This window comes from Crinia signifera, chromosome 5 (assembly GCF_055691185.1).
Source record: "Crinia signifera chromosome 5, ASM5569118v1, whole genome shotgun sequence".
Lineage (NCBI taxonomy): Eukaryota > Metazoa > Chordata > Amphibia > Anura > Myobatrachidae > Crinia > Crinia signifera.
This window is the reverse complement of record NC_139221.1, coordinates 6,698,298-6,716,122: the sequence shown is the minus strand read 5'-3', so window position 1 is coordinate 6,716,122 and position 17,825 is coordinate 6,698,298. Positions and strand designations below refer to the sequence as shown.

At 50.4% G+C, this 17,825-nt stretch overlaps 1 protein-coding gene across 1 annotated transcript in view; it reads right to left on the bottom strand.

Moving 5' to 3' along the window:
- The window catches only part of LOC146079830 (unconventional myosin-Ig-like), a 194,502-nt gene that overhangs the window by 111,115 nt on the left and 65,562 nt on the right, over nt 1-17,825 (bottom strand). Inside the window, 3 exon segments of the mRNA XM_083186470.1 lie at nt 14,006-14,138; nt 15,846-15,920; nt 17,604-17,674. Coding sequence (XP_083042596.1) covers nt 14,006-14,138; nt 15,846-15,920; nt 17,604-17,674 — 279 coding nt within the window.

Below are 17,825 nucleotides of genomic sequence, written 5' to 3'. Positions count from 1 at the left end.
TACAGTACACGCATTACACAGAGCATACATACGGAGGCGCTGCTGCAATCAGGACAGTGTCAGACATCCCCTACAGTACACGCATTACACAGAGCGTACACACGGAGGCGTTGCTGCAATCAGGATAGTGTCAGACATCCCCTACGGTGATGTAGGGAACCCATCTGGATCTCCCCCATCTATGGCAAAATTATTCAATGTGAGCCAAAAACCATCGATGATTTTGAATCCTCGATGGTCGATGGCCATCCCACTGCAGAAGGCACCAGGTGAGGGCTGTGTCGGGGAGGGCAGGGCACTGGGTGCCTCGTTGATGCATTGTGAGAGGCAGAGCACTGCTGAAGGAGGTGAGGATGATGCGGCTCCTGTGGAGGTAGTGGATAACGGAGCCACGTGTGGCAGTAATTATCCATGAAGTGAATAAGCCCCCATCCTCTTTTGTGCAGTGTGCAGAGGATGACGTGATGTAACAACCTGAGCAGTACAGTGTGAAACGCGCTGACAGGTGAACTCCGGACCCCTCCGCATTCCTTACAACAGCATCTCTGCCTTGGGACGTCTGAATGACAGGAGCGAGATGTGATAATGAACGCCGCGGCTTAGGGGAGATGGAAGTGGGCTGTGTGAATTATTTAACGCTGGGTTGGCAGATGGAGTGTTCCCGACAGTTTATCACACTTCAAGGCTTCTGGAATCTGTTCTGTCACCGAGTACCGGGCGCAGGACAAGTGACAAGGGGGGGGGGGGGGGATGCTTTCTGCAAACGGCACAACATCCAGATACCTTCAGCTAAGTCACCTCCGTGAAGGGCATTTATGAGGCTGCAAGACTGGGAAGATGCTCTGTGTGACGTCTGCTAATCTGCCTGGGCATCCAGGCTGGTGGCATGCCACAGTAAGTGCACGTGATAGCAGAGGGGCACACTAATGTCACTGTAATAAAACACGACGGGTGACATTTAATAGGATGCGATTTGTAGGCACTTTCTGAAATCGCATCATATCGCACTTTTTAAATTCAATTTTTTGCATATTTAATGAGATGCGAATTTGCAGCAAAAAAGCGCGATATGGTGCGATTTTTAGTCATGAACATGTGCGATTTTGTGTAAAAAAATAATGGCGTGGATTCCCCCGTCCTGAGATAACCAGCCCCGGGCTCAAAGAGCCGGTCCTGGTTTCATAAAATCACGGGGCAGAACAAATAGGGGTCCCCTTGATTTTATCAAACCAGCACCAGGCTCAAGGACCGGTCCTGGTTCCCAAAATACAGGGACAAAATGAGTAGGGGTCCCCCGTATTTCAAGAACCAGCACCGGGCCCAACCAGCCAGCAGGGTAATGCCACAGCCGGGGGGAGACTTTTTATACAAGTCCCCCCGGCCAGTGGCGGATTCAGGGGGGGCACTCAGGCACGTGCCCCCCCCCCTGTCTTTCACTTTGTAGATGAGGACCAGAGCTTTCCAACGAGCCCAGCCCCGTGTCTCTAGCCCCCCGGGAACCGGAGATATCGCCTGGCAAAGCTGTAACATTTTTTTCCCATAGGATAATATGGGACCCGTCAATTCCGACCCCCACCCAGTTTCGACGGCTGCCAGTTCCCCCTCTGGCATCACAGGAGCTTGTGTTTGATGTCATTCAATTCCAAATCGCTGGGCCTTCAATATAATACCAGGACGGTCCATATCGGTCAATCGGTTCCAGAGATATAGCGTGTAAATCGATTTTTTTTCTTTTTGAAATGTAATTTCATGGCTGTTCATGTTCTTTGAGGGCAGATTACTCTGGAACCAAACGTTCCAGTTTCACTGGACCAAAATCATTCAAAGCCCACTCAAAAGTTCTTCAATATGATACTTGTCTCATGTAAATGGGTCAGTTAGTTCCGAAGATATAGCCGGTTAAATGAGATAACTGGTTAAAGGGGGGAGGGGTGGTTTTCTCTCCCCCTCACACCAGAAAATGCAGGGACTAGGCTGGTGTAAAAGGGGCCAACCTGGGAATGCATTTTCTGGTGTGAAATGGGTATTATTTCAAATAGCTGGGACCTGCAGTGCTCGGAATATAGCCAGGCTCTGCCACTGTCAGTGGCTATCACTTCTGCCTGGCGGTGGCTGTCCCCCATTTACCACGAGCATGTATTCCCCATTGGCAATGAGCATGTAATCCCACATTGCAACAAGCATGGAACCTCTGGCAATGAGCATGGAACCCTTGGCAATGAGCATGTAGATAAGCAGCACTTACTGTATGTAGCATAATTTTTAATAGGCATTATGGTGTTTGGCATAATACATAATGGACATCATGCCGTGTAACTTAACGTGCAATGGACATTATGGTGTAAATCAGGCATGTCCAACGTTGGCCCTCCAGATGTTGTGAAACTACACATCCCAGCATGCTTTGCCACAGTTTTGCTATTAGAGAATGCTAAAACTATTGCAAAGCATGCTGGGATGTGTAGTTTCACAACATCTGGAGGGCCAACGTTGGACATGCCTGGTGTAAATGTTTAATGCGCGCCTTTGGTGGACAATGTCCCTGTTTATGAAGCGTATTGTGAATTTTGTCTTAATCTGTGTGGCATTATGTGAATTCTGGCTCAATCCGTGTGGCAGTATGTGAATTTTGTCTCAATCCATGTGGCATTATGTGAATTTTGGCTCAATCCGTGTGTTATTATGTGAATTTTGGCACAATCCGTGTGTTATTATGTGAATTTTGGCTCAATCCGTGTGGCATTATGTGAATTTTGGCTCAATCCGTGTGGCATTATGTGAATTTTGGCTCATTCCATTTGGCATCATGTGTAAGGGGCAAGTATAATGAGGTCTAGTATTTTGTTGCATAATGTGTAGAAGTTGTATATGGTGTTGTATACTACACTCAAGGACACGCCCCCTGTTGAGTGGCCACCCCCTTTTCCAGAGCGCGCCTTTGGCGCGCGCACAACTACATCCTTCACTTTTGTTGCCATGGTGGGCCTGCGTACTTTAAATGCCAGGGCCTATTTTTAATCCCATTGCCACCCTCTCTCTGCCGCTCTCTTAGCATGTACACTGGCACCACTAACACTGGCCCTCCCCCACCTAAACACTCTTTTATCATGTGCCCCCCCTGTCATTTTATCCTGGATCCCCCCCTGCCCCCGGCCAAAGCATTCGCCCCCTGACCGGTCAGCATGGGCAGGGGTCCTGGGGAGGTGGGGGCGCCCCCAATGAAGGGGTCCCCCTCCTCCAGTATTTAGCTGCCCATGCTGAACACCGGGGCTGTCCCCGATGGCCGTGGGCTGTGGATATCGGGCCGGTAAGAAACAATAAGAAACTATTGTGTATTGCTGTGGAACTACAAGTTCCAGCAAGCCTGCACTGCATGGAGGGACTTGGAGAACCACAAGTTGCAGCATGCGGGGCACTAAAAAAACTTTATTTTATAAATTGTATACTTTATAATGGGAAAACATCTGGATGTGAATGGAAGTGTTACTAAGAAACGCAAGGTCAGAAAGTGCGATTCTCTCCCGTAAATCGCATCCTATAAAATGTACGATTTTCGGAAAACGCGCGAAAAAAATCGATTCTTATTAAATGTCACCCATTATTCCTGTATAACAAAAGCATAATGCTTCTCCTCACCTCTAGGGGGGGACTTCAAGCGTTGTTCGTGCTGGCGCCCAGTAGATGGTGCCCGATTGAGGAATCCAAGTGTTGCTTGGTTCAGGCGCGCACAGACACGGGCACTGACATTACTGTTGTGTTCTCCTGTCATTTTCACCAGCTGGTAACTAGTATATACATACAGTACGTCTAATGTGCCTGTCAGGAGGTATATACCAAGTGGGTGACAAATACATATGACTATGTGCACTGCAGGTGGGGCAGATGTAACATGTGCAGAGAGAATTACATTTGGGTGGGGTGTGTTGAAACTGTAATCTAAATTGCAGTGTAACAATAATGCAGCCAGTATTCACCCTGCACAGAAACAAAATAACTCACCCAAATCTAACTCTCTCTGCACATGTTACATCTGCCCCACCTGCAGTGCACATGGTTTTGCCCATTTTTAGAACAAATTTGTACTGAGCTCAGATCTGAATAAGGGCCCTGGTTTGAGGTAACATGTTTAATAAAGGGGCCGACTAGATGGGCCAAGTGGTTCTTATCTGCCGTCACATCCTATGTTTCTATCCTCATCCATATGCTCATCATCTTCATTATCCTCCTCTTCCTCATACTCTACATCGCCATCATCATCTTCACCATCCTCCTCTTCCTCAACATTGCCATCATCATCATCATCATCATCTTCACCATCCTCCTCTTAATCATCCTCAACTCTGCCATCCTCCTCATACTCAAAACCATCATCATCCTCATCATCATCCTCATCCTCCGCCTTCTGAACAACCTCAAATTCATCAGCCTTTAAACTCCTCATCTAAAAACGAATAATCCATCATCAGAATCGTCACCACCAATATGATCGTCATCATCATTCTCACATCATCTTCAAACTTATTCTCAATATCTTTCTCCTTATCCCCATACTTATTATTATAACCTTCTTCTTCATTAGCCTTCCTCTCCTCCTCATCATCATGGACTTTTACACTGTTCTTTATGGACCAGTTATTGACGTTTGGTAAAACCAGTAAGAGAAGGATAATTTAGCAGAGTCTGTGCTATAAATACTCCGAGCACCAGACTTGTGTTCTCACCCAACCCCACGAGATATCGGCAGAGTCCGCCCAGGGAGGAGATGAGTTCTGCTGCTCGGTATTAGACTTCCCATTGTCCGTGCAGTGTCCTCCCAGTCAGGTGCCAGGTGACCTCCCGACAGTTGGGATTCCGGGGGTCAGTACAGATGACCTCCCGACGGTCGGGATTCCGGCGGTCAGTGCAGATGACCTCCCGACAGTCGGGATTCTGGCGGTCAGTGCAGATGACCTCCCGATAGTCTGGATTCCGGTGGTCAGTGCAGATGACCTCGCGACAGTCGGGGTTCCGGCGGTAAGTGCAGATGACCTCCCAACAGTCGGGATTCCGGCGGTCAGTGCAGATGACCTCGCGACAGTTGGGGTTCCGGCGGTCAGTGCAGATGGCCTCCCGATAGTCTGGATTCCGGCGGTCGGTGCAGATGACCTCCCGATAGTCTGGATTCCGGCGGTCAGTGCAGATGGCCTCCCGATAGTCTGGATTCCGGCAGCCAGTACAGACGACCTCCCGACAGTCGGGCCGCTATACTACACCATCTCAGGCAGTGACTATCGCTGGAACAGACCTGTGGTTAGGACACGTCTATAACAGAGCTGCGCTATCAGGTGACATTGTGCTGTGCAGGGGTTAAAGTGAGGGGGAACATTTTAACCTCCACATTGGCCCAGCACTTTAGTTCTCACATAAAGGATTCTAGTTTGCAGGGGGATGCCAAAAACCAAACCACTGGCCCTGTCTCTGCCTAATGGGGGGGTGGGAGGAGGTGTAATTAGGTGGCATAGAGAAATGAGTTCCCCCACCTCTCCATGACCACTTTATGCCCTGGTGCTGTGTAGTCAGCGACAGCGCCAGGCAGTGACTATCGCTGGAACAGACCTGTGGTTAGGACACGTCTATAACAGAGCCGCACTATCAGGTGTCATTGTGGTGCTGTGTAGTCAGCGACAGATCCAGGCAGTGACCCTCACTCCTACAGAACCTTCCCACTGTGCACATATCCTGAAGGCGACAATTGCATCCCGAATAATCCCAGACTCTGTATTGAGTACAATTATTAATTCTTTCCAGCATCGCTTTTTCACAAGTAGCAGTGTATTTTTGGAATCCCGACAGATCTTATAAAAACGGGTCCTTATAAAGGTGTAACCATTTGTGACAATTGAGAGGCACCTGTACTGACTTAAGAGTTGAACGAAACGTTTTAAAGCGATAGTGTACCTCTGAAACTTTTTACAAGGACCTAAACAAATAATTTGTCCTATTGTAGACATTATCCTCCTACACAAATCGTTGGAATTGATTGTAGTGACATCTGCGAACCCCTGATGAAGTCCCACGTTGGGACGAAACGCATAGGGTCGTGGCCTAGCGTTGTGATCAATCCCATCACTGCTGCTGTGTGTTGGAGACGTGAGAAGCGAGTGTAACCGGCTCCACCATTAGGTGCATTGTACCGTCACTCATGCTGTATGACCGCGGATAATAAGAACCGCCAACGTTGGTACGTCTATTTATACCGGCTCATTTTGTACTGAGAATAAAAATCTGTTTTAAAACAAATTCATGCACTATTAGCACCCGTTTTTCTTCTCTCTAGAATATATATATTATCAGGGCTGCTCCATTGCTGGTGGTATAACCTGCCTGCACATTGTAACTGATCCTACTGCTCCCATAAATTACTGGGAGGACCCCTGCCCGCGCCCTGTCTGCCCATCTCACCCAATCACTGGGAGAACCCCTGCCCGCGCCCTGTCTACCCATCTCACCCAATCACTGGGAGGACCCCTGCCCGCCCCCTGTCTGCCCATCTCACCCAATCACTGCGAGGACCCCTGCCAGCCCCCTGTCTGCCCATCTCACCCAATCACTGGGAGGACCCCTGCCCGCGCCCTGTCTGCCCATCTCACCCAATCACTGGGAGGACCCCTGCCCGCCCCCTGTCTGCCCATCTCACCCAATCACTGGGAGGACCCCTGCCCGCCCCCTGTCTGCCCATCTCACCCAATCACTGGGAGGACCCCTGCCCGCGCCCTGTCTGCCCATCTCACCCAATCACTGGGAGGACCCCTGCCCGCGCCCTGTCTGCCCATCTCACCCAATCACTGGGAGGACCCCTGCCCGCCCCTGTCTGCCCATCTCACCCAATCACTGGGAGGACCCCTGTCCGCGCCCTGTCTGCCCATCTCACCCAATCACTGGGAGGACCCCTGCCCGCGCCCTGTCTGCCCATCTCACCCAATCACTGGGAGGACCCCTGCCCGCGCCCTGTCTGCCCATCTCACCCAATCACTGGGAGGACCCCTGCCCGCGCCCTGTCTGCCCATCTCACCCAATCACTGGGAGGACCCCTGCCCGCCCCCTGTCTGCCCATCTCACCTAATCACTGGGAGGACCCCTGCCCGCGCCCTGTCTGCCCATCTCACCCAATCACTGGGAGGACCCCTGCCCGCCCATCTCACCCAGTCACTGGGAGGACCCCTGCTCGCCCCCTGTCTGCCCATCTCACCCAATCACTGGGAGGACCCCTGCCTGCCCATCTCACCCAGTCACTGGGAGGACCCCTGCTCGCCCCCTGTCTGCCCATCTCACCCAATCACTGGGAGGACCCCTGCTCGCCCCCTGTCTGCCCATCTCACCCAATCACTGGGAGGACCCCTGCTTGCCCATCTCACCCAATCACTGGGAGGAACCCTGCCTGCGCCCTGTCTGCCCATCTCACCCAATCACTGGGAGGACCCCTGCCCTCGCCCTGTCTGCCCATCTCACCCAATCACTGGGAGGACCCCTGCCCGCTCCCTGTCTGCCCATCTTACCTAATCACTGGGAGGACCCCTGCCCGCGCCCTGTCTGCCCATCTCACCCAATCACTGGGAGGACCCCTGCCCGCCCATCTCACCCAATCACTGGGAGGACCCCTGCTCGCCCCCTGTCTGCCCATCTCACCCAATCACTAGGAGGACCCCTGCTCGCCCCCTGTCTGCCCATCTCACCCAATCACTGGGAGGACCCCTGTCTGCCCATCTCACCCAGTCACTGGGAGGACCCCTGCTCGCCCCCTGTCTGCCCATCTCACCCAATCACTGGGAGGACCCCTGCATCCCTCCCCTGCCCGTCCCCTGCCTGCCCATCTCCCCCGCGGCGTGCGCATGCCCATATTCGTACATTAGCAAAGCCCCAACCATCCGGACCAGGATCTGAATCGCACCCTATATTCCCTATCACATGGAGACTAGTGTTCATTCGTCAGTTACCCTACTAGTGTGTTACTGGCCAGAGGTAACCCACAGACACAAACACATAGAGAACATACAAACTCCACATAGTTCAGCCACGAAGAGGAAATGACCTCGCTGCTGGGAAGCCACAATGTGAACCACTAACCCAAGCAGTGGCAGATTCAGGGGGGAGGCACCCCGTGTCATGTCTGACATTTATTTTTTACCCCAGAGACCGCAGGCCCATGCAGGGCTGCTCGCAGTAACGGGGGCAGCCGCCACAGGGAAGAACTGTACTGTAAGCATTGACAGCCGGTTAGAGAGCCGGGGGCTGCCTGCGGCTGTTTAGAGCGCTGCACATCCCGGCTATTTGCAATCTCGCGCTGCCGCCTGACGGGTCCGGCAGCCAATCGGGAGCCACCACTCCTGCTCCTAAGACCTGGCATGCAGCAGCGCGAGATTTCAAATAGCCAGGTCGTGCAGTGCTGTGAATACAGCAGGCGGCCCCCGGCTCTCTGCCCGGCTGTTAATGCTTACAGTTCTTCTCAGACCCCTGGCAATGAGCATGTATTTCCACATGGCAACGAGCATAGAACCCCTGGCAATGAGCATGTAATCCTACATGGCAACAAACATGTAATCCCACATGGCAACCAACATAGAACCCCTGGCAATAAGCATGTAATCCTACATGGCAACAACCATGTAATCCCACATGGCAACGAGTATAGAACCCCTGGCAATGAGCATGTAATCCCACATGGCAACAAACATGTAATCCCACATGGCAACCAACATAGAACCCCTGGCAATAAGCATGTAATCCTACATGGCAACAACCATGTAATCCCACATGGCAACGAGTATAGAACCCCTGGCAATGAGCATGTAATCCCACATGGCAACGAACATGTAATCCCACATGGCAACGAACAACACATGGAAAAGAGCATGAAACCCCATGGCAGAGAGCATGTAGGAAAGCAGCACATATGTAGCATCATTTGTAATAGGCATTACAGTGTTTGGCATAATAAGTAATGGGCATTAGGGTGTGTGGTTTAACATGTAATGGGCATTACAGTGTAGATTTTTGATGAGTACCATGGAATTTATTGTGGATTTAGACACAATCCGTGTGGCATCATGTGTAAGGGGCAAGTATAATGGGGTCTAGTATTTTGTTGCATAATGTGTAGAAGTGGTATATGGTGTGGTACACTACACTCAAGGACACACCCCTTTTTGAGTGGCCACACCCTTTTTCTGTCGCGTGCACAACTACAGCCTTCATGTGGGTCTGTGTACTTTAAATGCCAGAGCCTATTTATAATCCCATTCCCGCCCTCTCTCTGATCTCTGAGCGTTCACACTGGCACCACTAACACCCCCCCCCCCTCCCCCCACTGTACCTTCCAATCCCTGTCATTTTCTCCTGGGTGGTGCTTACCTTCTATGGATCACACCCCCTGGTCCAGTCTACCTGCTTGTTATACCTGGGTGTATACAGGGTGGAGAATGAGCCCCCTCGCCCTCTAGTCTTCTGCCCGCCAGGGCTTATTTATACTGAGCAATATAATACTGAGAGGAGACGTAATAATCGCACAATAACCAAGTAGGAGACAGTAGGGTATTATGCTGAGGACAATGAGGAGACAATGGCCGGGGACTGCTCCACTGAGGAGAGACGCTGCTGCCGCGCTGATGAATGGGACTGGAGGAGAACAGAATAGCGCAGCAAGCACATAATGAGGCAGTGCTGCTGCATGGGAATGTATACAGGGAGCAGCAGCGCTATAGGAGGCGTGACAGCATTACACAGACAGGAGTCCCGCAATGGGGTGTAACTATAGTGGGTGCCTCTGCTATGGGGCCCACAGACTTAAGGGGCTCATCTGCTGGTTCCAAGTGCAGTCTAAGGGATGTCAGATGGCAGCGACGGGGTGGCTATGTGGCGTTTGCAGGTGGATCGTGGTGACTGCGTGACATTACATGAAGCCTCTGCAACCCAAAACATGGCGGCTCTGCGCCTGTCCCGCAACTGGGCTACCCTTAAAAAACTACAACGCATGCTGAATCAGGCCCCGTGTGCGGCAGATTCACAGAGCACAAGAGGGAGAAGAAAGCAGTTGTGTCACAATGTGAACTGGGAGAACTACAATGTGTCACAATGTGAACCGGGAGAACTACAATGTGTCACAATGTGAACCGGGAGAACTACAATGTGTCACAATGTGAACCGGGAGAACTACAATGTGGCACAATGTGAACCGGGAGAACTACAATGTGGCACAATGTGAACTGGGAGAACTACAATGTGACACAATGTGAAAAGGGAGAACTACAATGTGGCACAATGTGAAACGGGAGAACTACAATGTGGCACAATGTGAAACGGGAGAACTACAATGTGGCACAATGTGAAACGGGAGAACTACAATGTGGCACAATGTGAACCGGGAGAACTACAATGTGTCAAAATGTGAAATGGGAGAACTACAATGTGTCACAATGTGAACCGGGAGAACTACAATGTGGCACAATTTGAACTGGGGCACTACACGAAGCCTCTGCAACCCAAAACATGGCGGCTCTGCGCCTGCCCCGCAACTGGGTTACCCTTAAAAAACTACAACGCATGCTGAATCAGGCCCCGTGTGCAGCAGATTCACAGAGTACAAGAGGGAGAAGAAAGCAGTTGTGTCACAATGTGAACTGGGAGAACTACAATGCGGCACAATGTGAACCGGGAGAACTACAATGCGGCACAATGTGAACCGGGAGAATTACAATGTGGCACAATGTGAACCGGGAGAACTACAATGTGGCACAATGTGAACCGGGAGAACTAGAATGTGGCACAATGTGAACCAACCGGGAGAACTACAATGTGGCACAATGTGAACCGGGAGAACTACAATGTGGCACAATGTGAACCGGGAGAACTACAATGTGGCACAATGTGAACCAACCGGGAGAACTACAATGTGGCACAATGTGAACCAACCGGGAGAACTACAATGTGGCACAATGTGAACCGGGAGAACTACAATGTGGCACAATGTGAACCGGGAGAACTACAATGTGGCACAATGTGAACCGGGAGAACTACAATGTGGCACAATGTGAACCGGGAGAACTACAATGTGGCACAATGTGAACCGGGAGAACTACAATGTGGCACAATGTGAACCGGGAGAACTACAATGTGGCACAATTTGAACCGGGAGAACTACAATGTGGCACAATTTGAACTGGGGCACTACACGAAGCCTCTGCAACCCAAAACATGGCGGCTCTGCGCCTGCCCCGCAACTGGGCTACCCTTAAAAAACTACAACGCATGCTGAATCAGGCCCCGTGTGCAGCAGATTCACAGAGAACAAGAGGGAGAAGAAAGCAGTTGTGTCACAATGTGAACTGGGAGAACTACAATGCGGCACAATGTGAACCGGGAGAACTACAATGCGGCACAATGTGAACTGGGAGAATTACAATGTGGCACAATGTGAACCGGGAGAACTACAATGTGGCACAATGTGAACCGGGAGAACTACAATGTGGCACAATGTGAACCAACCGGGAGAACTACAATGTGGCACAATGTGAACCGGGAGAACTACAGTGTGGCACAATGTGAACCGGGAGAACTACAGTGTGGCACAATGTGAACCGGGAGAACTACAGTGTGGCACAATGTGAACCGGGAGAACTACAGTGTGGCACAATGTGAACCGGGAGAACTACAATGTGGCACAATGTGAACCGGGAGAACTACAATGTGGCACAATTTGAACCGGGAGAACTACAATGTGGCACAATTTGAACTGGGGCACTACACGAAGCCTCTGCAACCCAAAACATGGTGGCTCTGCGCCTGCCCCGCAACTGGGCTACCCTTAAAAAACTACAACGCATGCTGAATCAGGCCCCGTGTGCAGCAGATTCACAGAGAACAAGAGGGAGAAGAAAGCAGTTGTGTCACAATGTGAACTGGGAGAACTACAATGTGGCACAATATGAACTGGAGCACTACAATGTGGCACAATATGAAATGGGGCACTACAATGTGGCACAATTTGAACTGGGGCACTACAATGTGGCACAATATGAACTGGGGCACTACAATGTGGCACAATATGAACTGGGGCACTACAACCTGTCATAATATGAACTGGGGGACTGTGTGGCACAATATGATCTGTGGCATAATGTGGCTCAAGGTATATTGGGGGTACTGTTTCACAATGTAAACTAAGGGCACTACAAAGGGGCATAAAATAAACAACCCCCCCATCAAATTACCCAGCACTGGTTTTGCTCCTCGCCCATGCTTTTCACTAATAGCGCACCCCTTACCTATCCCAAATACACCACCGGTGGCACGCGGCTGTGTGCTTACAGAATAGGGACTGCACGCTGCCCAATGTACACGTCTCATATTATTCCATTGCTGTTCAGTGCTACCCTGATAGTTCTGAAGCATAACATGGCTTTCCTCCACAGACCACAGCACATGTCTATGGCAGAGTCTGGTGCGGTCTCACACTTTATATGATGCTGACACCTAATTGGTCTCTGTGACATCGCTGAGCCTGTGTATGAATCCACCAATCCACACGGAGCATTCCTGCAGAGCCATCCTGACAGCTATCACTCATACTTAGGAAAGCATCTGCCTCCTTACCCGGACATTGGTCCCACAGGAGGATGGAGGATATACCCCCCTTACAGCCCCCCTTCCCCGGCTATTATATGGATATGATCCAGCCCAGCTCTGCACAGCCGCTATAGTGTATTCATGTCAGTGCTGCGTAATAACTAGCTGTGTGCTCTGGATAATTAGTATAACGTGTATAAGTGTTATTATCACTGAGAAAATCCGCAGCTCGGAAATGATGAGGTGTCTGGCGTGGAGGATGCGCCCCCCTCTTATGGCTAATAATAACCCTCATCCCCATCTCCACCCCCCTTCCCACGCATGTTCTAGTCAGCATATAGAAATACGGTCAGGTGGGGCAGGTGAGCAGCTAGGCGCATTGTTATCACCCGGCCAGGGGCAGATGACGTGGGATTCACAATCAATCTCCTTTGTATTCAATATCCAGAAATACCTTTCCCTGCCAGGATCAGAGGTACAAACACTGCAATTACCTCTGGGGAGAACGTTGCGTCCTGCGTACCCCAACCCAGACACAGGGTATTAATAAGCTGCAGTCACACACAAGTGTATACATAACGTATATGCAGGCATTAATGTGTGGTGTGCACAGCCTGTCCAAGTATACAAGGGGGCAGGGTTGCTTTCACTATCTACAGCATGTGTCACTGCTTTCCATTAAATTGGGTGCAAATTTCTAGCATTTCAAGTAAATTGAATATAAATACCGTATACAGCGAGCAGGGCCCTCGTACCCCTCACGCCATCTGCTTTTACCCTCATTGCATAACTGGGGTAATAGCCTTCAAGGTGCAACAAAGGGGTCATTTAGCCTTTTAAGCGGAGCTTAAAAAATATGCGCTAGCCCACCATCACTGCGCCTCGCGGGTTAGTGAATACGGCCCACATTCATAGTTATAATAACAGTAATATCATCAGCTGGGTGCGCATGGACAGAGCAGCACCTGAATTGTTCCATCAGGCATTGCAGCACACAACACTTGAATTTCCCCCATAGAGGTGAGGAGCAGCGTTAGCCTTTTATGATATAGGATAATGTTAAACTCTTCCTTATTCCTGTTTTACCGTATTTGAGACCCAATAAAAAGCACAGTTTGGATTTTACTTCCTGGTATAAAATAACTCTGGGTAACTTTATATTTAACGCTGTGGCATCTGTGGGTATTTACGTGACCCACGGTGGATATGACAATTTCAGGGTGTCCCATTGGGTTATAGGGTGATGGGTCCGGTGAGCAAAAGCATAGAATCACTGCACCAAGCCACATCAGTGGGTGTTATTGTGCTCAGTGCCAGTTACCCCCCCCCCCCCATATCTGACATATACCCACCCAGCCAGCAAGCGCCAGCCAGCATGTGCCACCCACCCAGCTTGTGCCACCCTTACCTTACAGGCCAAGTTCTCCACCAGTAACACAATGGAGTTTTTGAAGAGAGTGGCGGCAGTGAGTGGTCGCTTGGTCACCTCACAAATACTCATCTGTCCATCCGGCCACATCATCCTGAGAACGGGGTCTTCACTGCAAACAAGATGGCGGCACAGCCGGGTTATGTGGTTGGTTGGAAAGAAATGGATGAAGTCACAGCCAATGACAATGTAGCACAGCCAATTCATTATACAACCAGTGTTACTTATAGTATAATATATATATTATAGTATATTATACAACCAGTATTACTGGGTAAGCAGATGCCCTGTGGTGGTCCAACAGAGAGGTCCAGTCACACATACAGTGAGAGGAAGCATACTGGGGACAGGGAGAAAGCCAGAGGGCGGAGGGCCCTGCTTGTCTGAGCTTATGGCCTATGGTAGCTTCTCCTTTACACAATATCATAAAAGAATATATCCCAAACCTGCATCCTCTGAGGGTATGTATAAGTTTATATTGTATCATTCTTGCAGACTTATAAACCCCCCCCCCCCATCACCCCCAATACATGGTTCAATTAGGGGTGCATAGTCCACACCTTTTGTACTAACAATTTACCACAAAGTTTTGCGTGTTCCCATACAGGTACACGGAATTGGGCACACCCCTAATGCTCCCAGCCTTTGCGCTGTGCTGCGCTCAGAGTAATGGATCCCGCGTGAGGTCCTTCCACATTGAAGAGTAAATTGCACCCCAATGTCTAGGGCCAGTGGGGATTTCCGTGTGAAAGGAAAACATTTCCCCCATGTGACAATAGCATTTCTGCCACTAGAGGGAGCCGACAATATAACCGTCTCTATGACCGTGCATTCCCCGGGAGCATGGTCAGATTATGTAAATGACTAGAACTGTTACTGCTGCTGATTCCAATGCCATGCAAGTGTGGCAGAGCACAGACCGCCAGCCTCTGTGCCAAAGAGAGGATGCCACGCATATCCTGGTGTCACTGTGATTCTAAGGGGTCCTTGAAGGGAGATAAAGCAGAGAGAGCGATAAAGTAGCAATCAGCTCCCAACTGTCATGTTACAGGTTGTTGTTGGTGCTGGTTGGCTGCAGCTTTATCTCTCTCCAGGACCAGTGCATTGACTACTAACTTAGGCTGAATCATCAGACATGGAGACGATGGCTCCAAATCCCCGCACGCAGTGCGCCCTGTACACCGGTGGGGGTTATGGGACCACAATTGTGACCTTGTGCGACCTTGTAATCCATGGTTACCACAGTCAGACGGCCCCAGGCTTATACATATCACATATGGAATTACAGCAATAATGTCTCGGTAGATTTACTAGTCAATACATATATATAATAATTGCTGGCGGATCCGGGGGGGGGGGGGGGGGGGCACCAAAGCACGTGCCAGCTGTTACTGGCAGTATCATGCTGAGGAGCTCCACATGTGACGGAGGCGCTGAGGGTGTCTCAGCCAAGAAACAGCACCTGCCGAGCCCGCTCATCAGCACCGAGATGGGGGTGAGATGGATTTGTGTGTGTGGGAGATGTCATACAGGTATAGATCATACGGCTCAGGCTGATTAGGGTATTATAGGATCTTAGAATAACACCTCACAGCCCAAACTTTGACAATTTGTGTTGTTGATATAAAACGGGTCCCCCACCCCCACTGTAACCCACATTATCTGAAGCTCCTCCCAGAGGGGAGTCACCTATTTTGTCAGTCCCAGGCCCCTAGTATCTGATGCCAGTCGTTTCTCAGCCGCCTGACCCCCGGGACTGCCGGCGGCGCTGTATCAGACCCACAATGTCAGCATCTCACACGTCTTCTGTACATCTCACCTGTTGTACATTAACCGCTTGAAGTCTTGGAATAACGTGTCCTTGTTTTTGTCTAGAAAACCGTCCACGGAATACCTGCAATCAGCGGAAGACGATCATCATGTTATACATACACTGACGACAGAAGGGGTGCGGGTCATAGGTGTCAATTATAGGCGTGCGCAGCCCATTTTATTAGGGGGTGCACCATTGGAGGGGCATGTCTATCACTGCCTACTGAACGTGTCTATCACCGTCTACAGGGCATCAATACAAACTAACAGACTTATTTATGTATATGGGCTTCAGAATGAGTTGTCCCCCCCCCACTACACACACACCATGTACACACTGTAGAAACAGGGACAGGGTGTGCATCAAACATTTACACCGTAATGTCCATTACACATTATGCCACACTCCGTAATGCTCATTACACATTAGTCCACGTTCAGTAATGTCCATTAAACTTTATGCCACACTCCGTAATGCCTTTTACACATTATACCAAACATTGCAATGCCCATTACATATTATGCACATGCTGTAATGCCCATTGCACATTATGCCGCACACCATAAAGCCCATTACACGTTATATTACACACACTGTAATGCCAATTACACATTAGAAAACATACCATAATGCCTATTACATATTATGCCACATAAGTGCTGGGAGAGCGGGGACAGCGGCTGGGCGGAGAGCAGTGGGCAACCTGCCCAATTCCCTTGATACATCATGTGCGATGTAACAAATGCGATCCCCGATCCCTGCTGCTGGGAGGGAGTCCAACCTGGAGATAATACGTGCAGCACATATGATCTACGTGTATGATCCAATGCGGAACTGATCGGACGTCAGACACATGCTATTTGCATATTGTATGGGGGATGTTTGTATAGTGTATGGGGGCTGTTTATCTGCAACATCTTACATATGTCCATCCCTCACACCACACACCATATTTATATGTAAATATCTTTTCCCACCCCTACCCTTATCAAGTATATTTACTTATTATACCTCCCCCTCCCCCATGCTTTGACTAACGAACCCCACAAAGCACAGGCAGCTTCCTAAATGTCCAGCTCCTGTACCTGCCGGGAGTCTTCTTTGCTGTCTGCGGTGATTGAAGCTTGCCGCAGCAGCATGGATGGTGCCAGGGCGGCACTTGTTGCAGGACAGCACGGCCACACTACATAGCAGCAAACCATGTGCCGCAGTGCAGCTCAGGAAGTAAGTGTGTGGGCGGGCGCGTATATGGGGACAGCGCCGCGGCCACAGCTAATACCCGCTCCGGTCAGTGCCGCACAGGAAGTAAGTGTGTGGGCGGGCGCATATATGGGGACAGCGCCACGGCCACAGCAAATACCCGCTCCGGTCAGTGCAGGTGGCTCGGCTCAGAAGCATGAGCTGAGCCGCCGCTGCCTACAAGCGTGAGGGGGATGCAGGCATTAGGAGGTGCCTGTGCACCCCCGGCACCCCCCGTGCGTACGCCTATGGTGTCAATACTATAAAGGTCGAGATACATTGAGTTTTTCACGTTTCTTTTATCCCAAATTTTAAAAAAAGGGGGTGCATTCATAGCTCCTGGCCTTGTGGCACGCCCCCATACATCTGTATGCCAGGCAGCCGCGCAGAGCGGCACACAGATAGAAGCGGGTACAGGGCGATCAGTGTAATTCCTATGGGCCGGTCCAACCCTGACCTGTTTTTTCCCCTGACAAATAATGCCACTGGAGGATGCCAGCAGGCCCATCTGTGCCCATTACTCACGTCACCACGCCCGCATAGTGCTTGATCCGGAAGTCTCGCCCGAATGCCATGGATTTGTCGGTCGGAGTCAGCTGGGAAACAAAACATCCAACGCCGTGTTTAGGGGCAACGTACATCGACGTGCACAAAGCGCTGCTGCTGCAGTATAAGTGGGGGTACTGGAGGGGGAGACCTGCGCTGTTATCGCCATCTTGGGATTGTCAGAGGAAACTCATTGTTATT